Source organism: Chelonia mydas, chromosome 5, assembly GCF_015237465.2.
Source record: "Chelonia mydas isolate rCheMyd1 chromosome 5, rCheMyd1.pri.v2, whole genome shotgun sequence".
Taxonomy (NCBI): domain Eukaryota; kingdom Metazoa; phylum Chordata; order Testudines; family Cheloniidae; genus Chelonia; species Chelonia mydas.
The window spans coordinates 125,638,197-125,655,810 of NC_051245.2; the positions used below are offsets into that span (position 1 = coordinate 125,638,197).

The following is a 17,614-nucleotide window of genomic DNA, read 5'->3' on the forward strand; positions in this document are numbered from 1 at the left end:
CTAGGAAGGTGGTGAAACACTGGAATGCGTTACCTAGGAAGGTGGTGGAATCTCCTTCCTTAGAAGTTTTTAAGGTCAGGCTTGACAAAGCCCTGACTGGGATGATTTAATTGGGGATCGGTCCTGCTTTGAGCAGGGGGTTGGACTAGATGACCTCCTGAGGTCCCTTCCAACCCTGATATTCTATGATTCTATGATTCTATATCCACTGGATCCCCCTTGGCTACATGCTTGTTGTGTCCCTCAAAAAAATCAAATAGATTGGTGAGGAGGACTTCCCTTTACAAGAGGTTCAATGACTCTTTCCCAACCAGTCATGTTTATGTGTGTCTGATAATTCTGGTCTTTACTATAGTTTCCACCAATCTGAGGTGGGACCTGGCAACTGTCTTCAAATATGTTAACAGCTGTAATAAAGAGGACAATAATCAATTGTTTTCCATGTCCACTGAAGGTAGGATAAGTAGTAAAGGGCTTAATCTGCAGCAAGATTTAGGTTAGATATTAGGAAAAACTTTCTAATGGTAAGGATCGTTAAGTACAGGAATAGGCTTCCAAAGGAGGTTGGGGAATTCCTGTCACTGGGGGAGTTTAAGAACAGCTTAGACAAACACCCGTCAGGGATGGTCTAGCTATACTTGGTCCTGCCTCAACATGGGGGACTGGACGAGGTCCCATCTAATGCTACATGTCTGTGATTCTATACTGACAGTCCTGGTTCCTCTTCAGATCACCAACATTCTGGTCTTTCTTCTCTAGGTAGTTTTATAAATCCTCTTAGTTCATGCACTGCTCCAGGATCACTAAACTTACAGGCTCTCCATTCAAATCTGCCCCATAAAGGAGAGCAGTTAAAGAAAAAAGGCAGAAGTTCCATCGCACAATTTCCCCTGCTACATGATTTAAAGTATCCAACACTGGATTCCCTGTCATGTTTACCACTTTTTGCCTTGCATTTCCACCCACTACACTCATCTCTTGCACTGTGATCAATCCCTAAATGGTTAATTAACCAGTTACTCTGAATATGGTATGAATCAATTTGTACACATGCACATGCCTTGTATTTCCATCCACTACACTCATCTCTTGCACTGTGATCAATCCCTAAATGTTTAATTAACTAGTTATTCTGAATATGGTATGAATCAATTTGTCCACATGCAGGTCTTATGCCAAGGAAACAATAAATTACATTTTCAGAATATTGTTACATAGGATTATAGTTATTCTTTTTTTGGACAATTGGTATGTGCCAGAACAACCAAGTGGAGATATTGTTATTAAAAACCTCCATGAATTTAAAAATCAAGTTTCAAATTTACCAAAGACAAATGTCAGGACTAAATATTCAGCCTCCAGGCAAAACAAAACAAAAAATAACCAATGCACACATACGCCTGAGCATATTTTGCACATGAACATGAAAAATGTTGTTAGTGAGTGTTAATTTACACCTGCAAAATTAATTGGGACAAATTGATTTTGTGGGGCAAATTATAATCCTTATGTGCAAATGTTCAGATTGGGGTGCTGGCACAGGTAAGGAACTGCCAATGCTTGCCGAGTGTTGTGCACATATAAGGAGGTGTAAAGTGGTCACGGCTGTCCCTCCTTCCGTCTGGGAGGGAGGCCACGCCCCCTCACTACAAGTCCTCTGGACAAGCACAATTCACGGGGGAATTAGCATCGGGTTCTCTGCCACTCAGTGGGGTAATCCAGTACTGAGTCTAGGAGCCCCGGTCCTCCAACTGGACAGGGCACCAATCAGGGGGCTCTAGCCTACAGTCAGGGTAGAACAGGAGTATCCACAAGTCCCGGGCCTCCAGCAGAGCAAGGCAGCAAGCAGTGAAGTGGCTCTGGCCAGTATTCAGGACAGAGCAGCTAAGGAATCTATTAACCCAGGCCCTCGAACAGGGCGGGCAGCAAAGTCAGGAAGTTCTGGCCTGTACTCAGGACCGTGTAGTAACCAGTCTATTTGCCCAGGCCCTCAAACAGGGCGGGGTAGCAAATAGTCAGGGGTCCTGGCTCTGGTGGACCACTGACAAACGCAGACTTCTTGGCCTGTGGTGGGGTGACAGGGGTTGGGGGACTTGGGCCCACCCGACTCCACTGCGTCCCAGCCCAGGTCAGCAGGGAAATCCAGCTGCAATTCACTGTCCGGCTGTCAGTAACACAACCGAACTATATTCAGCTCCCCATGGCTACTTCCTACACTCCTGTTTGAGGGCGGGTACCTGGGTCCTGGGGTTGTCATCCGTCTCTCTGGGGTAAACGGCTAATGGCAGCCCCAGCCATGGGTGAGAAATGTTCTTCTCTGACGGCTCCTCTCTAACTGAGCTGGAGGGCTCACCTTTTATATTTCTGGTGCCTGTCCCACCCCTCTGCTTCTGGCCGTGCGGGCATGGGTGTTCCAGCTCTGCCCACCAGGAGGGGCTCATGCTGTCCCTCCGTCTGTCTCCAAGGGAGACCACACCCCCTCGCTACAGGAGGTTAGAAGGACACTCATCCAAAAATTTGGCCCTAGATGTAAGTTGGGAATGGCTTTTATGGCAGTCTTACACCCATGCTGTATGTGGAAAATATTAAAGGCTGTTAAAATTGGAACACAGTTACTGTAGGTGTGTGCTTCCACAGGTGTAGGAAAGACCTTCTCATTTACCCAGCAAATATATTTATTAATCCTCAGCTGTGCCAAAAGCAATGAAGAATCCAGCTAAACAACCAGAGCAAGAACTAAAATCATGAGAATTAAAGTTAGGCATATATTCATTTTGGACCAGGGATGTACTAGGCAACTGGTTGGTGGCCGCAAGAAAGCAAATGGAGTGGAGAAAATCTTGGTAAAGCTGCTTTGTACGTGGGTAAGAAATTGGTGATTCAAATAACACAGGGTCCAAATGAAAGCATGGGTAAAAAGCCCATGATCTCTCACCAGATCTGCTGTGTTGCTTATGTTCCTTCCTCTGGGAGATGAAAATGCCATGGGCTGGGCAAGGAAAAGCTTGTGCTTAGGTGCTACAGACATCTATCACTTTACAAGAAAAAAATCTCATATGTAAATCCTTTAGAAGTACCATACTGGTCCTGTGTGCCAGAAGAGAATGGGCATCTTACCCATACGTAATACAGCCTTCTTTATACTGGAGCCACATGCTGTCTTTGTTAGAATAATCACATTATGGCAAAACTTTTAAAATCAGAATAAAAAATAATGTATGTATTTCTAAACAACTGAAATGTTGCTGTGAATTATATAACTAAAGCAGTTGATCTATTTGAGACAAAGGTTTTGTTTATATTAAGTATAAAAGTGATACAGTTTCATTATTATACAAATGCTGTTAGTTGTTTTCCTGTAGCACCTAGGGATCAACCAAAAACAGGGCCCTGCACCATTGTGTCACATGCTATATGAACAGTAATACAGTTGCTGGCCAGAAGAATTTACAATCAAAATTTAGTTAGGGACCTGCTTTGTCATGTGAATATTTTAGTCTCTCTTGCTTACTTTAGCTATTTTCTTTGTTTTGTATCTTTAAATTTCCTATATTCTTTAGAGTGGCAAATGGAAAACTTCACTACAACTTTACCAGTCTGGATAACTTGATGGATCTTCTCTGGAAAAACAAACTCATTCCAGGTAAGGACAGCTTTTTCCTGGTCAAACATGTTGGATCAAATGTACAATCGTCAGACTAAACAGCTTTTGCTAGAGCAGATTTTGGTCCAAAATTAGTTCTCTTCTACTTACATTTGATTCCCATTTATGTAAATGGAAATTCTGCACACAGAACACTGGGAATAATGTAAAGCAGCACATAAGTGCTTTGCTTGTAAGTGCTTTGGCATTAATCTGAGACTTCTGAACTGGAAGCTGTGATCAACTCTCTCCTCACTGAAATACGCTCAAGAAAGGACCAAAGAGGACACGTTCCTAAACTCATCTTGCTTTCACTACCCACAACTATACACACCTCCAATACCTCTAAGTCACACTCCAATTCATAACCTGAGGTGGTAACGCCTAAGACTGTTGACACTGGCAAGCAATGAGTTTGAACGACCTCAAGTCCAAAGTAACTATTTGCGTGGAATTAGCGTGTGGCATCAGGAAAGGTAGCCCATTTAATGTAACTAATTTCCTGTGTCTTTTGTAGTTTCAGATTCTTAAGTGTCAATAAGACTCAATGACTTCCTTAGCTAATCAAAAGTAAACCAGTTCATGAAAATGGGGAGTTAGACTTCTTGTGTTTATTTAAGGATTTGAATTGATGGGAAGCCTTTCAGGATACTTTACAGATTTTGAAGACAAAAAACAGGTTATAAGATGGAAGAGCCTAATTGCACTTCTGGCCAAGAGATACATAGGTGAGTTATTAAATAATCATTGTTTAATAATCAGTCCTTTATACTTCCAAAGTTCTGTGGTTTATACTTGATTTCAGGATGCATAGCAGCAATTGGGTGAATGGGAGAGGTTTTAGTGGGTTTATTTAAGCAATACCAATTCTTGAACTCAATTTTGGAAAAAGCTTCATAGAAGGGTGAGTGACTGAAACAACTTGAAACTAGTCATGGAGCTCACTACATTTAAGTTTCTGCCCATTGAGTGAGGAGTTCTAATTGAGGCTGAGAATTATTTGCCCAATTCCACTTCTTATCTTTTTTTAGTTTCATTTTCACCACTCAACATTAGACAATACAACACTAAAAACAACTAATACAGTGTTTAGCCCAATAAAAAATTAGGCTAAGCCAAACTGTGTAGGCTGAAATCATGAGGATTAGCACTTATCCAGTGCTGTTCACCCACAGCTCAATGCGCTGTACAAATAATGAACCTCTTAAGTCTCTCACATCCCTGGGAAGTAGATAAAATAAATACCATTACCCCCATTTTGCAGATGGATGAACTGAGGTACCAGCAAGTTAAGTGACATGCCCAGGGTCACACCGGAAGTCAATGACAATGTCAGGAATGAGACTAGAAGAAGGGATGGATTTTCAAGACTGACCAAAAAGTGACATGATTTAGCAAAGTCTTGGTCAGGAGAGAAGAAGAGGGGCATCTAAGAGAACAAGGCTGCAAGGGTAGTTGTAGTTTATAGCAGATAGCAAGCCTTTGAATAGTTCAAGGCCTTTAGTAGCCTTCTCAGTCTTTGCTTCGGGAGCCACCAGAACTGTGCCAGGGCAGCCGTGTGTTTATATGTAGGTAGGCATTGCATGTTGTATATATGTAGTGAACATGATCGTTTGGATCCACTATGGCCGTACGTTGGTTGTGTAAAGGGCAAGATAGACAATAGTGGTTGACAGGAAGAAAGCTTGTGTTGATAGCCACAGAGAATGAGCAAAAGGTAAGCTACTTTTTAGTCACAAAAAGAAAAGGAGTACTAGTGGCACCTTAGCCCTGGTCTACACTAGGACTTTAGGTCGAATTTAGCAGCATTAAATCAATGTAAACCTGCACCCGTCCACACGATGAAGCCCTTTATTTCGACTTAAAGGGCTCTTAAAATCGATTTCCTTACTCCACCCCGACAAGTGGATTAGCGCTTAAATCGGCCTTGCCGGGTCGAATTTGGGGTACTGTGGACACAATTCGACGGTATTGGCCTCCGGGAGCTATCCCAGAGTGCTCCATTGTGACTGCTCTGGACAGCACTCTCAACTCAGATGCACTGGCCAGGTAGACAGGAAAAGAACCGCGAACTTTTGAATCTCATTTCCTGTTTGGCCAGCGTGGCAAGCTGCAGGTGACCATGCAGAGCTCATCAGCAGAGGTGACCATGATGGAGTCCCAGAATCGCAAAAGAGCTCCAGCATGGACTGAACTGGAGGTACAGGATCTGATCGCTGTATGGGGAGAGGAATCCATGCTATCAGAACTCCGTTCCAGTTTTCGAAATGCCAAAACCTTTGTCAAAATCTCCCAGGGCATGAAGGACAGAGGCCATAACAGGGACCCGAAGCAGTGCCGCGTGAAACTGAAGGAGCTGAGGCAAGCCTACCAGAAAACCAGAGAGGCGAACAGCCGCTCCGGGTCAGAGCCCCAAACACGCCGCTTCTATGATGAGCTGCATGCCATTTTAGGGGGTTCAGCCACCACTACCCCAGCCATGTTGTTTGACTCCTTCAATGGAGACGGAGGCAACACGGAAGCAGGTTTTGGGGACGAAGAAGATGATGATGATGATGAGGTTGTAGATAGCTCACAGCAAGCAAGCGGAGAAACCGGTTTTCCTGACAGCCAGGAACTGTTTCTCACCCTGGACCTGGAGCCAGTACCCCCCGAACCCACCCAAGGCTGCCTCCTGGACCCGGCAGGCGGAGAAGGGACCTCCGGTGAGTGTACCTTTTAAAATACTATACATGGTTTAAAAGCAAGCATGTGAAAGGATTAATTTGCCCTGGCATTCGCGGCTCTCCTGGATGTACTCCCAAAGCCTTTGCAAAAGGTTTCTGGGGAGGGCAGCCTTATTGCGTCCTCCATGGTAGGACACTTTACCACTCCAGTAATACGTACTCAGGAATCATTGTACAACAAAGCCTTGCAGTGTATGTTTGCTGGCGTTCAAACAACATCCGTTCTTTATCTCTCTGTGTTATCCTCAGGAGAGTGAGATATCATTCATAGTCACCTGGTTGAAATAGGGTGCTTTTCTTCAGGGGACACTCAGAGGTGCCCGTTCCTGCTGGGCTGTTTGCCTGTGGCTGAACAGAAATGTTCCCCGCTGTTAGCCACGGGGATGGGGGAGGGTTGAGGGGGTAGCCACGCCGTGGGGGGAGGCAAAATGCGACCTTGTAACGAAAGCACATGTACTATGTATGTAATGTTAACAGCAAGGTTTACCCTGAAAGAGTGTAGCCACTGTTTTATAAAATGTGTCTTTTTAAATACCGCTGTCCCTTTTTTTTTCTCCACCAGCTGCATGTGTTTCAATGATCACAGGATCTTCTCCTTCCCAGAGGCTAGTGAAGATTAGAAAGAAAAAAAAAATGCACTCGTGATGAAATGTTCTCTGAGCTCATGCTGTCCTCCCACACTGACAGAGCACAGACGAATGCGTGGAGGCAAATAATGTCAGAGTGCAGGAAAGCACAAAATGACCGGGAGGAGAGGTGGCGGGCTGAAGAGAGTAAGTGGCGGGCTGAAGAGAGGGCTGAAGCTCAAATGTGGCGGCAGCATGATGAGAGGAGGCAGGATTCAATGCTGTGGCTGCTGGAGGATCAAACCAGTATGCTCCAGTGTATGGTTGAGCTACAGCAAAGGCAGCTGGAGCACAGACTGCCACTACAGCCCCTGTGTAACCAACCGCCCTCCTCCCCAAGTTCCATAGCCTCCACACCCAGATGCCCAAGAACGCGGTGGGGGGGCTTCCGGCCAACCAGCCACTTCACCACAGAGGATTGCCCAAAAAACAGAAGGCTGGCATTCAATAAATTTTAAAGTTGTAAACTTTTAAAGTGCTGTGTGGCATTTTCCTTCCCTCCTCCACCACCACCCCCGGGCTACCTTGGTAGTCATCCCCCTATTTGTGTGATGAATGAATAAAGAATGCATGAATGTGAAGCAACAATGACTTTATTGCCTCTGCAAGCAGTGATCGAAGGGAGGAGGGGAGGGTGGTTAGCTTACAGGGAAGTAGAGTGAACCAAGGGGCAGGGGGTTTCATCAAGGAGAAACAAACAGAACTTTCACACCATAGCCTGGCCAGTCATGAAACTGGTTTTCAAAGCTTCTCTGATGCGTACCGCGCCCTCCTGTGCTCTTCTAACCGCCCTGGTGTCTGGCTGCGCGTAACCAGCAGCCAGGCGATTTGCCTCAACCTCCCACCCCGTCATAAATGTCTCCCCCTTACTCTCACAGATATTGTGGAGCACACAGCAAGCAGTAATAACAGTGGGAATATTGGTTTCGCTGAGGTCTAAGCGAGTCAGTAAACTGCGCCAGCACGCCTTTAAACGTCCAAATGCACATTCTACCACCATTCTGCACTTGCTCAGCCTGTAGTTGAACAGCTCCTGACTACTGTCCAGGCTGCCTGTGTACGGCTTCATGAGCCATGGCATTAAGGGGTAGGCTGGGTCCCCAAGGATAACTATAGGCATTTCAACATCCCCAACAGTTATTTTCTGGTCTGGGAATAAAGTCCCTTCCTGCAGCTTTTGAAACAGACCAGAGTTCCTGAAGATGCGAGCGTCATGTACCTTTCCGGGCCATCCCACGTTGATGTTGGAGAAACGTCCCTTGTGATCCATCAGGCTTGCAGCACTATTGAAAAGTACCCCTTGCGGTTTATGTACTCGCCGGCTTGGTGCTCCAGTGCCAAGATAGGGATATGGGTTCCGTCTATGGCCCCACCACAGTTAGGGAATCCCATTGCAGCAAAGCCAGCCACTATGACCTGCACATTTCCCAGGGTCACTACCCTTGATATCAGCAGATCTTTGTTTGCGTGGGCTACTTGCATCACAGCAGCCCCAACAGTAGATTTGCCCACTCCAAATTGATTCCCAGCTGACGGGTAGCTGTCTGGCGTTGCAAGCTTCCACAGGGCTATCGCCACTCACTTCTCAACTGTGAGGGCTGCTCTCATCTTGGTATTCATGCGCTTCAGGGCAGGGGAAAGCAAGTCACAAAGTTCCATGAAAGTGCCCTTACGCATGCGAAAGTTTCGCAGCCACTGGGAATCGTCCCAGACCTGCAACACTATGCGGTCCCACCAGTCTGTGCTTGTTTCCCGAGCCCAGAATTGGCGTTCCACAGCATGAACCTGCCTCATTAGCACCATGATGCATGCATTGGCAGGGCCCATGCTTTCAGAGAAATCTGTGTCCACATCCTCATCACTCACATCACCGCGCTGACGTCGCCTCCTCGCCCGGTATCGCTCTGCCAGGTTCTGGTGCTGCATATACTGCTGGATAATGCGTGTGGTGTTTAATGTGCTCCTAATTGCCAAAGTGAGCTGAGCGGGCTCCATGCTTGCCTTGGTATGGCGTCCGCACAGAAAAAAGGCGCGGAACGATTGTCTGCCGTTGCTCTGACGGAGGGACGGGCGACTGACGACGTGGCTTACAGGATTGGCTTACAGGGAATTAAAATCAACAAAGGGGGTGGCTTTACATCAATGAGTATTTCAGGCAGGACTTCACGGAGGGTTCCAATAAGAAATGGTGCACCTAAGTAATTGTTCTTATTGGAACAAGCAGGTTGGTCTGGCCTCTGATTGATACATGGCTAGATTTACCTCGCTGCACCTTCTCTGTGAGTGACTGCAGTGTGACCTAGAGGAATGAGTCCCCTAGACAGGGGAGAGGGGGAAGCAAATGAGTACAAAACAAATCTGGTCTATTTCTTGTTTTGATCCACTCCATCTATCTTTTACATCTTTGGCTGGCAGCAGACGGTGCAGAAGGACTGCAAGCCATCCACATCTCATGGCTGCTCGGCAGAAGACAGTGCAGTAGGACTGCTAGCCATCCTCATCTCTTGCCTGCCTGGCAGAAGATGGTACAGTAGGACTGCTAGCAATCCGTATCGCCTACCTGCTCACCATAAGACGGTTCAATAGGACTGACTGCAGGACTAAAGAGAATGACCTGGTCAAGTCACTCCAAATTTAGTCCCTGCGCCCATGTCTGCCCAGGCGCTCCTGGCCAATGTGGCCAGAAGCACCTCGGACATGACGATGACGGCTACCAGTCGTACTGTACCATCTGCTGCCACAAGGCAATGGGTTGATGCTGCTGTGTAGCAATGCAGTACCACGTCTGCCAGCACCCAGGAGACATACGGTGACGGTTACCTGAGCGGGCTCCATGCTTGCCGTGGTATGGCGTCTGCACAGGTAACTCAGGAAAAAAGGCGCAAAACGATTGTCTGCCCTTGCTTTCACGGAGGGAGGGAGGGAAGGGGGGACTGACGATATGTACCCAGAACCACCCGCGACAATGTTTTAGCTCCATCAGGCATTGGGATCTCAACCCAGAATTCCAATGGGCAGCGGAGACTGCGGGAACTGTGGGATAGCTACCCACAGTGCAACACTCCAGAAGTCGACTCTAGCCTTGGTACTGTGGAAGCACTCCGCCGAGTTAATGCACTTAATGCACTTAGAGCATTTTCTGTGGGGACACGCACACTCGAATATATAAAACCGATTTCTAAAAAACCGACTTCTATAAATTTGACCTAATTTCGTAGTGTAGACATACCCTTAGAGACTAACCAATTTATTTGAGCATAAGCTTTTGCGAGCTACAGCTCACTACAGAGGCTCAAATTCAGCCATTTGAGCCAGGCCGTTGAGCCAGCCATGGAATACCACAGCCGCTGAAATCCATGGTAGCTGCACAGGCACTTCAAAGAGCAGAATTTAATCCACTATGTTTGGAAGACTACGGGTTGGTCCTGAGCTCTATCCTTGAATTATTCATTGCCACATGGAAGTGTACTGTGCAGTAATGAAAGGTAGTTTCATCGGCAGATAAATATGGATTGGAACATGTTGCCAAATGGAATTTTGAAACTTGGAATGAGCCAGATCATCATGACTTCGATAATGTGTCAATGAGTGTCAAAGGTAAGTTTGTTTCTTTTGACCTTGATTTAATTTGTGTGGGAGTGGAGTAGGGTAGGGGCAGGTGGGGTGATAAATAATAGGGTATATACAGGTATATTCTGTTTTATAAGGGATTGGCCCTGGGTGTGATCCACATAACGTCCATTAATAGCATTCCTGCCCTGAATTTCATAAAGTCTCAGGTTAGACTTTAACATGAGAGAAAACAGAAATGAGGGTGGGGAATGGGGAGTAAGGGTGACACCAATACAACCATGTTTTTCATTGTTTGGTTATAAACTAAAGTTGTGCTATGAAGTTTTCTTTTCTGCTTTAAAGCCATGTGTTTTAATAGATATGTGCCTTGATAGCTTGCCCAGGCAAAATCCTTTAAAGGAGCTTCCTGTTGCTGAGACTGTATGAAACCAAGGGAGGGGACTTTGAGACCCCTGTTGTGATCAATAATGGAGAGAGGAAGTGGAAAAAGGTGGCTTCAAACACATCGTATGCTGTTAGTTGTGCGTACTTTCTAATTGCTCACAGCCCGCTGCAGCAATATGAGGACTGACCATACTCTTCGGTAATTTGAATCAAGACACCATTATAATTTTAAGCTGTAACCATCTACTGTATACATAATTGTTCTGACTCTAGGGTTTCTCAATTATTACGATGCATGCTCAGAAGGGTTAAGAGAAGCTAGTTCTTTACTGAAATTTGGAGGCCCGGGAGATTCTTTCCATCCATTCCCAAAGTCGCCCATCTGCTGGAGTCTTCTACATCACTGCTACAATGGAACCAACTTCTTCACTGGAGCAACTGGTGTGAGGTTGGACTACATAGCCCTACATAAGAAGGTCAGTCCAAGGCTTCTAACTGTTTAATAAAGAAAAGTGTACATGAGAGTATTTCTTAATCCAATGACAGGTTTCAGAGTAGCAGCCGTGTTAGTCTGTATCCGCAAAAAGAAAAGGAGTACTTGTGGCACCTTGGAGACTAACAAATTTATTTGAGGATAAGCTTTCTGTAGCTCACGAAAGCTTATGCTCGAATAAATTTGTTAGTCTCCAAGGTGCCACAAGTACTCCTTTTCTTCTTAATCCAATGTATTGCTATGGTTGACTGTGCAGCCCCTCTGGTTTATAAACTTCACTTTCAGAATTCGGCTCTGCCCGTACTGGAGTACGTAACCATAACAATTCCAGAGTGTTCTAATAGACAAACCTCCTTCCAAGCTGAATGCTTCCATGTCTAGTGTCCACTTGAAAACAGCTTTTCCGCCACTTTCACAGGTGGAGAGTGGGGGAAAATAAACAATTTTCCCCTTTAAAACAATAGTCTTGACCACCTGTCAACAGTTCTAGTGCCTGAGCAGATAGACTAGAAATGTTAAAGTTGACAGGCAAGTTGTGGTGATCTCTTTTATTGGACCAGCTTCTGATGGTGAGAGAGACCAGCTTTCGAGCCACGCAGAGCTCTTCTTCAGATCCAATAAAAGATATTACCTCACTCACTTTGTCTCTCTAATAGCCTGGGACCGACACAGCTACAACAACACTGCACACAAATCTGACAGGGACATACGTGCTTGTGCTCTGTCTTACAGAGCAGAGGTTCTCAAACTGGGGGGCAGGCCCTCCTGGGGGGGCACAGAATGTATTCAAGGGGAGGGGGAACGTGAGAAGCTTTAGGGGGAAAAAACCTTACTGCACACATTTAACCCACAGCAATGAATAATTAGCAAAGCTGACTCCTCCAGCCATACCAGGGCCTTAGATGGTGCTGTGCATTTTGATGGATTTCTGTTAAGCTTGCATAGCATTATACAAAATCGTTGCCATCTGTACGTTAATCCGTTTGCTATGATGCGGTGTACATATTTATTTGTAAACAAATCGACCATAATCGCAATTTTGATTTTGTTCTTATTACAATGAGTCGTTGGCTCTGTTTGAATCAGTGCTTCACTGTTTTTAATATTTAGTGAGAGCTGCATGTTGATTTTTTTTAATCAATATATGTACTTGTGGGGGCAATAAACAACTACAGACACAAAGAAGGGGGGCCTAATCAAATAAGTTTGAGAACCACTGTTCAGAATACCATACATGACACTTTGCTTCCTCATTTTGCATGAAACGGGATTCCTATTGTTACAGGGAGCTGGAAGTTCTCTTCACATCTTAGAGCAAGAAACAGAAGCAATGGAACAAATTCAGAAGTTGTTCCCAAATTTCACCTCGGTTCCTATATACAATGATGAAGCAGACCCACTGGTTGGATGGTCAGTTCCACAAACGTGGAGAGCTGATGTGACCTATGCAGCCATGGTGGTGAAGGTAACTCAATGCTCACTTAGTGTCTTCACCTAATAAGCTAATCTGCAGAGCAAGTATGTTGCCAAAAGAACGTTTTATTAGGTTTCTGGATGGACTTCAGGAAAAAATTACAAGCCAAATCCTGAAGTTTGAATGCTCTCACACCAGGGTGTCAGGTGATTTAACTTCACAGCTTTAGTTAATTCATCTTCCCGTTCCCAAGTGTCTCTGTAGAAAACAGCCCTGTGAAAACTCCTCCTCCTTTGAGAACTGGAGAATGTGCGAGGGACGCTGTTACTGTGAATCCTACTGCATGATTGGCTAAACTCACTTTCCTTCATTCCCTGTAATAGGCTCGCCACTATCTTCTTGCGGTGCATTATACACCCGCAACTGTACAAAATCATCCTTTCCCAGAAAGCCCTAAGCACCATTAACATCCTCCTTGACTGCTTAATGCAGTAGTTCTTGGGCTTTGGGTGAGGTCTCTGCACAAAGGGCTGACATGACCTCATTATTACTGCCCGCACCAAGGGTCAGACCATGCAATGGGCATATGGCCCTGAGTTAGGGGGGCAGTGCAGAACTAGGTAACCATGGAGTCAACTGCAATGCTGGGGAAGAGACCACCTCCTCCTGGGAGCAAGCCAGTTGTACCAACCTGTGAATGTTCCCTGTGGTATCTGCTGAACCATACCCTCACATTTGGAGAGGAGATGTGAGCAACTTGATGGATCTTTCTAAGTCCCGCAAAGCCCATGGGAGTATTGACCCACTTGGATGTGCCCAAACCTCTAAGTGTGAGCTGGCACATCTCATTTCTCAAGTACTTCCCATCTGTGGTATACTTGTGATGGACAGAGACAAGCTTTCAGGCTAACACAGAGCCCTTCTTCTGGTCTGGGAAAGGTTGTTTAGCGTAAGTAGTTAACACCTTTCAATCTGTTCCACCTTGTATTTAGCAGTGTCACTGAGTACCTTGCCCAGACCTGAAGAAGAGCTCTGTGTAAGCTCGAAAGTTCATCTCTCTCACCAACAGAAGTTGGGCCACTAAAAGATATTATCATGTCTCTCTAATATCCTGGGACCAACACAGCTATGGCTACACTGTATACTTGTGATAGCTTTATCACTGCTTATGTCGTACCAATTTTTGCTGACTCTTTAAAGAAAGTGAGTCTCCTCTCAGCCTCTTCACAGGCTCCTTATTATTGCCTTGCAAAAAGTGTAAACATTTGGGGGATTTGCCTGCAGAACACTTCACATTTCTGCTCTGGCCTACACTTTTGATCTGTCTCATAGTTGCATTGGTCGCCATTTTACAGAGGAATAAAAGGGGCGTGCCCAAGGTCACTCAGCAAGGAATTGGAACCGGGGCCAAAGTCTGCACTTTGTTATGCCCGTGTAAATCCAAAGCAATTCCACCAAGATCAGTGGAGTTATTTCATACTGTTTGGGTGTAAGCCCAGAGTGCTAGTCCAATACTTAGACCATAAGGCTACCTCTTGTATTGCAATTAATAGTATACGTGGTCCATTAATGAATGATCCTAATCACTGTCCCAATTATTATAATTGTTGAAACGGTAAGGGCAAAACGCTGCTAAGTTCTTATACATACAGTACAATGAGGTCACTAATGAAACATTATTTTGAAAATGCAGAAATCACATCTCTAGTGACAGCTCTTTACATAAGTACTAAACCACGCTAATAATTCCATCCTCTGGACACTTAAGACAACTTCCTGAGGAAGTGTGTGTCAACCTTCACTATTAATAAAAGAGTTTCTCAGGGATGGTGTGAAGTCTCCAGATTTTTCGAAAGGACTGCTACGGAACTCTCTTCAGAAATCTAGTAGAGCTATCTCCATTGTCTGTAATTCCAGTGTCCAGCTAACATGGCTTGAGCCCCTTCACCTCCTGCTTACACAGCGTGTCTAGAACACTCTTCCTTTGTGCAACGCTTGGCATTCTCACAGAGAGCCCGCTGCTCCCTGTGCATTCTCACAGGTAGGGTTAATCCTTCACATCTGAGTCAATGCACTGCCACAATCCTACTGATGCCCTAATTTTTTTAGCCAACCTGAGAGCTTATCTGAACTAAAGCCACTCTGAGATGATCTTCATGAATTTTGAAACCAAAATGTTGTATGCTTTTGCTTTCATTGCATGTTCAGCTCTTCATCCTGCACACACATGTGGCAGCATAGAGGTGAAACTACACCTCTACCCTGATATAACTCTGTCCTCGGGAGCCAAAAAATCTTACCATGTTATAGGTGAAACCGCGTTATATCAAACTTGCTTTGATCCCCCGGAGCGTGCAGCCCTGCCCCCCCGCCGAGCGCTGCTTTACCGCGTTATATCCGAATTTGTGTTATATCGGGTCGCGTTATATCGGGGTAGAGATGTAGTTCTGTAGCTTCACTATAATATCCAAATGAAGCTAGGGTGCTCTACTCTGCTCTTTTCAGCGGGTAAACAAATGCACGGAAATGAGTTAAAGTGGCCCCCGACAGAAGCAGCCCATCATGTAGAACTGCCGCAGGATCATGTATGCTGAATATGCAGTTCAACAGAAACAAGACTGTTGGTTTTAAAATAGGAATCTATTCGTTAGAGTGTTGGCAAGAAGTGGTTTTTCCCCAGCATGATGGCCAGTTTTTCGCTTTACTTTACAGGTAATCATCCAACATCAAAACCTGCTCATTTCCAAAGCCAACAACACTATCAACTACACTTTACTGAGTAATGACAATGCTTTCATGAACTACCATCCCCATTACTTCACCCAGAGAACACTGACTGCCCGATTTCAGATGAACAACACAAAGCCACCTCATGTCCAGATGGTGAGGAAGCCTGTGCTGACTGTAATGGGATTGCTGGCACTGCTAGGTATGGTAAATATTTGTTTTAAGTCGCTAAATGCCAATCCCCAGTCACGTGCAAGTTACATGCTTAAAATCTATCAACAAGTCATCTAGTCCATCTTCCTGCTAAAGCAGGGTTATTCCCTCCTCCACATTTACTAGCAATTTGTCCAGTCCAGTTATATGTGTCACAAGGAATGGTGCTTCCACCCCTCTCCCTGGGAGATTAACAGTCTTGGTGTCAGGCTGTTTTCCTGACAGTCTGTTATCCCTCTAAATTGATCCTATTGCTTCTGTTTATACCCCATATGCCACCTCGGTCAGTACCTTTCCTTTTACATTTGTGGACTGGTATCCCCCCGGGCCAGGCCCATTCAAGCTATATTTCTCTTTAATAAGCTCTCCGGCCTCTCAGTTCTTCTGAGCTCCTGCCAAGGTGTTAATCTAGGCCCTGATTCTCTTAGATACACGCTTAAGTCTTATTGACTTAAAACTATTATTAGGCATGTAGTACCTAAAGGCCAAACAGGTTGGCAGACCACCTAGGTGCTGTACAGACATAGTAAATGAGATTTGTGCACATGTTGAAGTGCTTTGCAGAACCAGGCCTGTATTTCCAGAGCTGAACACCATGGGCAGTTTCAGTTATGCCAAGGTAAATCCAGTGACTTCACCAGTGCTACTTCAAATTCATGCTGGTATAACCAAGTAATCTATAGCTCAGCCTGCATATAGACAGTTATGAGTTTCACCTCGTCACAGGTCTACAGCTGGGCTAGTTACCTTTTGTGACAAAAATATATTTTTACTTTCAGGGGAAAACCAAGTTTTTGCAGATATTATCAGCAAAGACGAAAGTGCCGACACCGACACTGTTGGCGTACTAGCCACCGCGCACACTCCTGCTGAGCTACAGCCGTCAGACAGCTGGCAGGCCACCATACTGATCTACGCTAGTGATGATAACCAGACATCCTCTAACATCAGTGCTGTAACAGTGAACATTACCCATTTCCCCAGGCATGCAGGTAAACGGGCTGTGTGTGGGGATTTGCGTACTGGAGCCCCAGGAAAAGGTTCACGTTAAACATTTCCAAAGTGTTCATTTCATAACTGAGGTCACAGCTAGAATTTGTATATTACCAAGCAAATTCCATTTGTGACTAGAAATCTCTCCTTACCTGGCAGCCCCAGATTTTCTGGGGTCTGGGAGCACTGTATTAGGAAAGATTGTGGATCCTGATCCCAGAGTTGGACCTGCCTCCGGTCTTTAAGGGATACTGTGAATTTTACCCTTTCAGAAACTATTCATCCCAGCTGCCCCTGAGCCAGGTCTCGCTGAGCAAAGAGTTCCCTCTGGGATTGATCACGATGTAATCTAGATATTGAACATTGCACAATGTATAGGATTTGCTGGTGTTGTCTTCAACAGTTGCTACTAGGGTTCAGCACCTGTGAAAGTCAGGACACTTCTATTTAGGAGCCTAGATAGGAATTTAAAAGCATAACATTAAGGACCAAGGCTTGAAAATATTTAGTCTTAAGCACTTGTGAACATTTTACTCCGAGTCTCATTGACTTTCAGTGAGATTCAGGCTCTGAAGTCACTTTTGAAAATGGGGCTTTGGCTCTTAAGTCATTTAAGCACTTTTGAAAGTCTTACCCTTCGTTTTTAAACCCAGATCAGGAGCTTTACATGTTTCCTTTGTGTTTCCAAAGATCTTGTGTATGTGACATACTACCTGGACAACAACCTAACCAATCCCTATTTGGAGTGGAAGAAAGTAGAAAGCCCTGATTTTCCTTCTGTAAAGCAATTCCAACAAATAAGGGATGCCGAGGTATGATGCG

General features: G+C 45.1%; 1 protein-coding gene across 7 annotated transcripts in view; it reads left to right on the forward strand.

Moving 5' to 3' along the window:
• Positions 1-17,614, forward strand: part of IDUA (alpha-L-iduronidase) — a 99,419-nt gene that overhangs the window by 46,314 nt on the left and 35,491 nt on the right. For 4 of the 7 annotated variants that reach the window (XM_037902241.2, XM_027819231.3, XM_007056850.4 and 1 more), the window contains exons 3-10: positions 3,561-3,643; positions 4,264-4,371; positions 10,497-10,592; positions 11,226-11,428; positions 12,731-12,910; positions 15,572-15,788; positions 16,579-16,791; positions 17,483-17,604. In XM_037902241.2, the coding sequence (XP_037758169.1) occupies positions 3,561-3,643; positions 4,264-4,371; positions 10,497-10,592; positions 11,226-11,428; positions 12,731-12,910; positions 15,572-15,788; positions 16,579-16,791; positions 17,483-17,604 (1,222 nt within the window). Of the gene's footprint in view, positions 1-3,560; positions 3,644-4,160; positions 4,372-10,496; positions 10,593-11,225; positions 11,429-12,730; positions 12,911-15,571; positions 15,789-16,578; positions 16,792-17,482; positions 17,605-17,614 lie in introns of those variants that run through there. The other 3 variants (XM_037902245.2, XM_037902242.2, XM_037902243.2) reach the window with 3 other exon arrangements.